Below are 9,910 nucleotides of genomic sequence, written 5' to 3'. Positions count from 1 at the left end.
AAAATAAATGATGGGTTGAATAATATGAAAAGAGAGAACAGAGAGGTACATCTTGTATATTGAATTGATGAAATAATATTTTATAAATTTCTATTTATAGAGAGAGATACTATAAGTTATAAGCAAATAAACCCAAGAGTCTAAGACAATTAAGATACAAGACTAAACCTAAAAGAAAAGAAAAGAAAAATAAAAATATAAAATATTCTAAAAAACTTGTCGGGCAATTCACTTTATATATTTATTTTTTTAAACAAACTTTTCATAAACCAAAGAGCAAAATTACAAAAGAGAAGGAGGTGGGTCTTTCCCACTACAAATGGGAATGGAGGAGAGGGGGGAAAGAGAGTGGAAATAAAGCCCAAGAAAACTCTTGCCGCGGCCCAATATATCACATGATGGGCGTAGAAGTTTGCACTTCTGTTAACTTTTCTAGCCTCCCAAGAGGGAGAAGATGAGACTAAAAGAAAAAATTAGAAATAACCTTCTCTATTTGCCAATCCTGGGAGAGATTTGGGTGCTGCAAAGCTGAAATAACTAACAAAGAGTCTCCTTCAATATAGAATTTCTTGAGTTTTAAAGAGACTGCTAGGGAGGCAGCAAGGAGAGCTACTAGGGCTTCATTGAAGTTCGGATTGCAAGTAGGACTAATTTGAGAGATGGCTTTGATGTGGCCATTGGAGTCCCTACACAGAGCAGCTTGAGCCGAAAAATTGTCTCTAATGGAAGTGTCAAAGTTGATCTTGGAGGAACCTTTTTCAGGAGGTAACCATACTTCAGTATCTGGAGAAAAAGTCTTCCAAGCAGTAGCATGCTCCAAAGATGTTTTTTTTGATATAGTTGGCCAGAGAAAGAACATCCGGAACAACCTCTTCATGAAATGCTTTGTTCCTAGAAAACCAAAGAAGGTCACAGAGCACTGTTGCATTGTTGGAAGTGTTATAATTAAGCCATTAGGGTTATGGGTAGTTTGGTCTTTGAGTCATTAGGGTTTAGCCTATATATTTATATTGTGATGTTTGTATTAGGTCTCATAAGCTTAATAACAAGAGGCAGCATCCTCCTTTCCTTTTCTCCCTCTGAAACTGCCCCCTCCTACAAATCTTAACATGGTATCAGAGCTTGTTTTGATTCTTGGGTAGTTTGGTTCTCTTGTTGACGGCAACACTGCCCATATGGGTAGTACCTTGTTGTTTCCAGGGTGCGAGGTCTTCCATGAATATATATATATATATATATATATATATATATATATATATATATGGAAGACCTCGCACCCTGATATATATATATATATATAAGTCAGGGTGTATTTCTGTGGTGGGCCGGAGTGTTCTGTGGTGGCCGGCGAAGTTGCAATGGCCATCGGGAAAAAAAAAAATCCGGTGATTTTATTTTCTATTGTTGAAACGTTGATCTCTGGTCATCCTTTGCTTTTGTAGTTGCTATTTTTGGAGTGGTCTGAATGTTCTGCCTTATCTGACAAGTTCCGCGAGGTCCGGCAAAGGTCCGACGAGCCTAAAGTGACTATTTCCCTTATGTTTTTCATTATTTTGCTTCTGTTTTAGGTACTGCCGGCATGTTCTATCTGTCTCCAACCAGTTTTTAAGCTCCGACGATTTTTTATTTTCCAATAGCATTTTTCCGATGAAACTTGGTGGTTAATCATGTGAAATGTTATTGTTGTTGGTTGTTGGTGATTGATGTATCTGATCGGCCTTGGTGTTTTGCGGCGAGAACCGATCCCAAGTTGTTAGTGATCGTTGTATCCGACTGGCCTTGGATTTTCCGGCGAGAACCGATCCAATGTTTTTAGTAATCGATGTATCCGACTACCCTTGGTGTTTTGCGGCGAGATCCGATCAAATCTTGGTTGTTCAAGTTTCCGACGTGTTTTCGATCGGTGTTGAAGTTTTATTTAATTATCTTGCTATTTGTATTGTGTACTCCAAGCTGTTCCAACTTGAGGGAGAGTGTTAGTGTATGTTTTTCTAGGTGTGGAAGGGAATTTACCTTAGAGATGTGAAAAACCTGGCACAACCTAGCTCTAGAGGGGACAATATCCTAGGCAATTTTCCAAAGAAAGAGTTTTAACTTGGCTTTCATATTGAGCTTCAACAATTGTTTCCAGGTTCTAGATTTTAGAGGAGAAGTGGCTAAACTAGTTTTGTTTTTGCTAATTAACTTATTAGCCGAACTAGAAGAGAAGAGACCATTGGATGAAAGGGTCCAAATGAAATCTGATCGGGAATGGGGTAAGGGGTGGATTTTGATTTTCTGGATTTCCCTAACACTAATGGGATCAAACAAGGAGAGTAAGAGGGGCGTATTCCAGAAACCATTAGGGGAGAAGAGATCCGAAACCTTGATGTTTGGTTGAGGGTTTGTACTGAGGGGGGAGGGAGAAGGAGTGAAATCTGGAAGAGTTGGAATCCAAGGGAAATTCCAAACAAGAAAGGAAGAATTTAAGTGGACTCTATTGTAGGCACCTTGAGAGATAATGAATTGGGATTTGAGGATGCCTTTCTAGAGCGAGGAGGGAGAAGAATGGGGAGGGGGGGAGGGGAGGGGGGGGGGGGGGGAGGGAGAAACGATCCAGAAGAGAGATACTTACCTTGGAGTTGAGTCGCCCATGTTGAGTCAAAATTAGTATGCATCTTCCATCCAAGCTTTGAGATGAGTGCTAAATTAACCTCACTCATTTTTCTGAAACCCAAACCTCCTTGATCTTTAGGCAAGCAAAGGGAGTCCCAAGATTGGAGGGAAAGGTTTCTGTTTTTTTTTAGGGGAGACCCCATTAGGAGTTTTTGAAAATTTTGTCCATGGAGAGGCAAATAGATGATGGGGCCATGAAAGAACTCATAACATAGGAGGGAATGGCAGTAGCTACTAATTTAATAAGGACCATTCTTTTTGCTTGGGAGAGGGTTTTAGCATGCCAACCATCAACCTTTTGAGAACTCTATCAAAAATGCTTGAAAAGCAACTTTTTTTAAGCTACCAAACAGAATGGGAAGGCCATTTCCTAATGGTTGGACACTATTGGACATACATCATTGGTAGCGTGTGCCACCTAAGGTCGGATTTGTTCGGGCTGTTAGTGTTATGGGTGATAGCGTACAATGGTTGGGGCACCGACATTGTATTACAAGTCCCTCGGGACAGCGTCAACAGTATAAATTGCGCGGTTTAGCTAGCATAGAGGAAGATGCCTTTAGACCGAAAATGGTGGTTACCCAGGACCTGATTCAAGTAATTTTTGAAGACATGAACCCGGTATGGCTGAAGTTCATGTGGAATGATGAAGGGACTATATGGGCGAGAGAGAGAGAGAGAGAGAGAGAGAGAGAGAGTCTGAGAGAGGGAGAAATGGAGAAACTAAGGAGAACTGCGTGCATTGTAGAGAGAATTATTTTGATTTTGAATTTTTTGTAATCCTGTACGATGTATTATGGAGGGAAAAAAAAAATTGGGTGATGTGGCTCCTTGCAACCTATATTTTTATGGGCAAAAAATGGTATTTTTATTGACACAAAGACTTTTCCTCATGTTAAAGCTTGCTTACATTAGGATGAGCTACCAGGCTTTATTGATCCTACGATATAGCTGTATATACGGTAAAGTTTTTTTAAAAAATTTTAATGACAGAATATTATCTAGACTTTTTTTCAAAATAATTTAAGTCTTAGACTTTATTAAAATGTTATTTAGACCAAGACGTTTACCGCTTAGAGTTGGTAACTGATGTAGGGTAGAACTTACCCCCTACAAGCATAACAAGGTGAGTTATTGCTTTAGTTTCGTTCACCAGCAGCTCGTATGATGAGGATGCGAATTTGATGGTGAATTCTTTCAAACCTGGAGAGGATGATGTAGGGGGAAATTCGCACCTGATAAGTTCTACTAAAAAAGTCGTATCTAGACTTTCAGACATGTGATTAGATCAACCTTTGAGGCGTTCGAAAGATAACTCAAAGATATATAAGTCATGTTTCATGAGGTTTGGCTAATTCCGATGTTTACTAGGTCAAATTGGGCTGCAAAGGGAAGATTGAAAAGCTGAATGGAAATAAAGGCAATAATCCAAGAAGGAAAGACTTGATTGCTCTATTGGGGACTTTAATGAAGATTTTTTTTCCAGCAAATCAAAAAAAATCCAGCAATCAAATATATTTTATTTTATTGTTTATGTTATTGAAATTAGTATTTTATTTAATAGTAATTTTTCCTTTATTATTGAAGAAATTTTCATAATCGGGCCAGCGGCCCAGCATAGAAGTCTTAACTAACTTAAACTCTTTTTACTTCTAGGGTTAGGATTTGGGGGCTATAAATACATGTTTATAGCCTCTAGAAAGGTAGATTTTGATTATATTTGAGTTTTGATTACATTTTATAAAAGCTTTCGTACACCAAAAAAGCCTGAATTCTATAATTTTAAAATAAAAAATTATAGGAAATTATCAACGTCAATCTCATAGAGTTGTAGTTGTATGACTTGATATTCCTTAATGAAAGTGGGAATTTCACTTAAAAATTCCAAAATATCAGCTTTAGAGAGGATCCGGTTCCCAAAATTTCAGTTGTAGCAATTAAGACATATCCGGTAGGTAGGCGTATAAACGAGCCGAGCTTGGGCGAGCTTTCGCTGTCCGGGCTTGGCTCGTTTATTTTGGGCTCATGTTCGAGCTCGAATCGAGCCTAAAAATGTTGCTCGAGATTGGCTTGATAGGGTTAGAACCTTCTTCGAGCTCCACTAATTTTTTTTTGTAATTTAAGTGCATTAGATGTGCTTGTTCATGTGGCCTTTTCTACTTACATCTGGAGTTCTTGTTCAATATGGTCTGTTGATTATATATACGTTTTCAATATTTAATATTAATCATTAGATTAGATCAAATAAGACAAGCTTACGGTGTCTCTGTTACACCATATACATACTTCTTAGTAAATGCTTGATAGCTGTCATCCATTAATATCATCCAACGGCTATTAGATCATCGAAACATTTTGGACGGCTGAGAATCAACAGACAAAGCACACTCATTACGGAATCTTGTTGACCGTGCATTGTGGGGAACGAGATCACCCGAAACTAATCCTATGTGTGCGTCTATGGAGCTGCATCTCTGCTAAATGGTTCATTTTCTTTGATCAGTAACCCAAATCTAGAGAATATCGTGTCAAAATTGAATTTTTCACTTGAAACTGCACATTTCACCACAGTTTATCTTTCAAAATTTCATCAAACACTTCTTAATTGATTACTCTTAAGTTGAAGAAAAAAAAAAAAAACACAAAGGTGTGGAAAAGGCATAACATTGAAACCCTGAAGGAAACTTGCATGGGCTGCACTATCCTTTTGAGTGACTGGTGTCAATGTATCTCTTGTTCTTAGAACTTCTAAATGCTCTAAGATTTTCGACGCCATTTGAAAGTAGTAGTAGTTCGTCTTCTTCTCGCACTAATCCTCCTCATAAGAACATGAGAGACTTTGACACCAGTCACTCAAAAGGATAGTTTAGCCATGCAAGTTTGCTTAAGGGTTTTTATGTTATGCCTTTTCCGCACCTTTGTTTGTTTGTTTGTTTTTATTTTTTTTTATTTTTTATTTTTTCTTATTTTTTAGAAACTTTCTTCAACTTAAGAGTAATCAATTAAGAAGTGTTTGATGAAATTTTGCAAGAAAAACTGTGGTTCAATATGCAGTTTTAGGTGAAAATTTCGATTTTGACACATATTCTCTAGATTTGGGTTACTGATCAAAGAAGAGGATCCATTTTATTAAGGGCCTTAAAGCATTCACAATGGGCTCTTTATATTTCGTTTTTTTTTTTTTAAAAAAAAAAAATAGTAATAATAATAATCTAACAAAACTTATGAAAACACCCATTTAACAAGCTCCATTCCTTACTTTATACTTAACTATTGACATAAATGCTCCTTACATTTCAAGAGCCAAAAAGCTAAAGTTATATAATTTTTTAAGCTTATTTTCTAGTCTCCTCTCCCGTATTGGTTTAAAGCTAATAAAAACAACATTTTACTGAAGTAGTGAAAAGTAAAGGAAGTTTTATGTTTAATTCATTATAAAAGTAACTCTCTAAATTTAATAAAATAAAATTTTCTCCTTAAATTTTATTTTTATCTAAAACATACATTGCAAAATATAAATGCTCTTAGACAATTGTCTACTTTGCCTAGGCATTCAGCTAGCCCTGAGCAAGCCAAAAGTCCAATATTACACGATTGTGGTCCATAGCTGTTATCGTACCAATAGAGGGTATCTATCTACCTAATGGGTTCTCTTATTTGGATTTGATTAAAGTGTTGTGTATTATTTATAGTTGGAACGGTATCCTCTCCAATTCATTTAGTTATATTAAAGTGGTATTTTTGTCTTTTCACTTTTCGATGAACAAAATTACCCCTCCAATATTACTAATGGGATATGCTCCGGTTCAAATAAACTAGAAGTAATCCTAATTTTTTTTTAATGGTTGAAATTGAATTTCACATTTTTGTCTCAAACCTTTAAGTGGTTCAAAGGCAATTCGAAAACATGTGGAAAATGTTCATAATCTTGGTGCATGAATTGCGACGATAAACTTAAATGATAATCTCACCATCTAGCTCATGCGCAGTTCGAAATGAGTGCATTTCTGTTTGTTTCGAAAATTTCAGTTACCTTTTGAAACTTTATTAAATATATATTTTCTTAATTAGATGAGAGGAATGTTACCGTTTTTTTTTTTTTTTTGTCTAGTTTTCTCATGATCTTCCGTGTATATTGTTTTCTAAAAAAGTAGAACAAACATATCACACTGGTCTCTCATATTGTTTTTAGAAAGTAATATCCACATAAGATGAGGAGAACACCAAAACAATTTGTAGTATTTTTCTAATATTAGAAAACGAAAATACTTAACAGAGGATACCATCTAGACGTAGCATTTGTAGTTTTGCTTGATACTTCCTGCCATTAATTTACTCCATTTTGTAGTTTTGTTGGATACATTTTGAGCAAGAAAGGGGACCATTCTTGATGGGTTGTGGCCACAATAATAAGAGAACATCTTCTTAGAGTCCCTTTTGAATCGAGTCCTTGTTGACGTGTTCTTTGAATTTGCTTTAAAGTAGAAATCTTCAAAATATGTTGGTTGTACCATGAATAAATATTAAGCAACCTTGTGTAGGAGGTGAGTCCTTTTAAAACCTATTTATCACATAAATAAGCCCCAATTCATCTTTTATTGTTTAACTCTGAATAAAATAATGAATCAAAAAAATAAATACAAATAAATGTCTTAAACTAAGTAACTATAAGGTAACTAAATCATAGTTTATCATAAATAACTTTCATCCTTATCAAGCCACAAGGGCCCCCGTTTCTCCAATCCCTCTCTTTCACTATCGTATGTCTCTCTTTTTTCCTTCATTCTTAGTAAACAAGTGTCCGTTCGGAAATGCGACATGCTCTATGCGGCCTCCTTAAACTACCAAATTTTGCGTACGATAAAATTGGTTGGCAATTTCAGAAATTTACAATTTGGTGTCTAGTTAGCATGTCCTTCAGTTGTGGTGGTCCACTTCATTTTCTGATACGATCAGAGGAAAGATATGATCAATTCATGATCATTAATTAATAATCTTGAATTTAGTCGGTCGGCAATTCACTATGATCAGAGGAAAGAAATATTTATTTCAATATTTGGAAAAGAAAATGCTTAACAGAGGGTACTTCCCACCAACGTAGGGCTAAGCTATTTCTTGTTGTAATGTTACGAACATTATTTATTGTTTAACCGTTTGATCTTAAACCAGTTTTTTATGGAAAAAAAAAATGAAATCAACTTTAATTAGTTGACCAAAAGTGACCACTTTTATGGACAAAACTGAAATCATCTTTAAATGGTTTTACAGTTTTGACAATGGCTTAGAAAAAACGGTTTTGAATGTTAATGTAAATGGAATTGGCTTTCATGCCTGCGGTTGTTTGGTTTGAGGGCTGAGATTCTCTAAGGGCAAATTTCTCCTTATTTAGACTAATTCCAACCTTCTGTTCAGGTAAAAATTTTAAGCTTTGTTGGTCAGTTTTGACAACAAAACGTTGGCCCAAAAGATAAGGCCTCGACTTCTGAATTGTAGTAACCAATGCAAACAATTATTTTCATATGTGGACATAAGCAGGGCTCTCCCTTTCAAAGCCTTGCTCAAGTAAGCAATTGGTCTACTGTTCAGCATCAGAATTGCTCATAAATCCACTCCACTGGCATCACATTCAATAATAAATGGTTGAGAAAAATTTGGTCATGCCAAAACAGGTGCTTGAACTACAACAACCTTAAGATTTTGGAAAGCCTCCTTTGCAGCTTCATCCCAACATAATGATTTTTTCTTCAACATAGATGTCAAAGGAGCAACAATTGATCCATAACCTTAAATAAACTTGTGGCAGTAACCTATCAATCAAAGGTAACCCCTTTAAGGACTTGATGTTATTGGGAAATGGCCAATCTACCATGGCTTGAATCTTCCCTGGGTCAGCCTTCACTCCCTGCTCTAAGACAATGTGACCCAAATAGTCCATTTCCTTACACCCAAACCTACATTTTAACTTCTTGGCAAACAACTGATTCTTCCTCAAGATATCTAATGTAATGTGTAAATGGCTTCTATGGGTGTCCACGTCTTTACTAAACACAAGAATATCATCAAAGAAAACTAAAATAAACTTGCGAAGATAAGGTTTGAAAACAGGATCATTAAACTTTGGAAAGTAGAAGGAGCATTAGTTAGCCCAAAGGGCATTGCTAAGAATTCATAATGGCCTTCATGTGTTCTAAAGGCAGTCTTAGAAATATCACTTTACACCACTCTAATATGATGGTAACCAGATCTCAAGTCTAACTTTGAAAAAATTGTAGATTCCTAAAGTTCATCAAGCAATTCATCCATATCAGGTATTGGAAATCTATCTTTAATGGCTATCTTGTTAAGAGAACGGTAATCCATGCACATTCTCCAAGTTGCATCAGCTTTCTTGACTAGCAACACTGGAGAGGAAAAAGGGCTAGTCTTGTGCCTTATAACACCAGACTTAAAGTAATTCCTTAACTATCTTTTCAATCTCCTCTTTTTGATAAAAAGGATACCTATAAGGTTTGACTGAAACAGGCTGCTCTCCATCTTGCAAAGGAATTGAATGATCATGGGATCTGTTTGGTGGTAAACGGGTAGGTTCTGTAAAAATATCCTCGAACTCCTCAAGAATATCATCTAATGGACCTGACTTCTGGTTTTTTTGTACTTGTTCTGCACTATTGCTTTCCTTAACTAAGTGGTTAGCAGTACCAATCAACTGTAACAAGACACCGTTACTTCCTTTCTTAAGCCAATGAAAGAAACTCCCATCCTCTAAACTTAATTGAGGACCCTGCTGCAATCCCTTCAACTTACAACTCATGGAACCATACTGGAATACCATACTCAGGTTATCAAAGTCCCACAATCTTGGATCTAACACTTTTAGCCACTGAATGCTAAGGACAACATCACAACTAGCTAAAGGTAGAATGTACAAATCTAGCTTAACCACATTTCCTTGCATCTTAAGAGTAAGATCCTAACTTCTCCTTGGACTACTGATTTCTTGACCATTTGCTATTCTAACTTTGATAGAATCTTTGCTTGTACTTGTAATTTCAAGCATCTCAGCTAAAATGAGCATCCACAAAGTTATAAGTACTTCATGAATCAATAAGGATTATCACCTGTTGATTCCTCAAGATTCCTACAATTCTCATGGTTTTTGGACTAGGAGTCACTATAATAGCATTAAGGGAAATTTCAAGTGCCTCCTCAAGAAAAAAAAAAAAAAAATTCCTGGATCTTCCTCTTCTTTGTTAGT

The 9,910-nt window shown here is 36.1% G+C and overlaps 1 protein-coding gene across 1 annotated transcript; it reads right to left on the bottom strand.

Moving 5' to 3' along the window:
- Positions 1-8,931: 8,931 nt before the first annotated feature.
- LOC148583296 (uncharacterized) lies at positions 8,932-9,610 on the bottom strand. Its single transcript, XM_088511342.1, has 2 exons — positions 9,156-9,610; positions 8,932-9,085 (listed from the first exon to the last, which is right to left on the bottom strand). The coding sequence occupies exons 1-2, from the start codon at positions 9,608-9,610 to the stop codon at positions 8,932-8,934; spliced, it is 609 nt and encodes a 202-aa protein (XP_088367468.1).
- Between the last annotated feature and the right edge of the window lie 300 nt (positions 9,611-9,910).

This window comes from Corylus avellana, chromosome 10 (assembly GCF_965113065.1).
Source record: "Corylus avellana chromosome 10, dhCorAvel1.hap1.2, whole genome shotgun sequence".
Classification (NCBI taxonomy): Eukaryota; Viridiplantae; Streptophyta; class Magnoliopsida; order Fagales; family Betulaceae; genus Corylus; species Corylus avellana.
The sequence above is the reverse complement of the archived record's forward strand: the minus strand, read 5'-3'. Positions and strand labels throughout refer to the sequence as shown.

Excerpts from the sequence above, each read along its gene's own strand:
- LOC148583296 (XM_088511342.1), bottom strand. The coding sequence starts at position 9,610 with ATGCAAGGAAATGTGGTTAAGCTAGATTTGTACATTCTACCTTTAGCT. Across the intron at positions 9,086-9,155 it reads GTTTCAGTCAAACCTTATAG|GCACAAGACTAGCCCTTTTT; the intron begins GTATCCTTTTTA and ends TGGTGTTATAAG.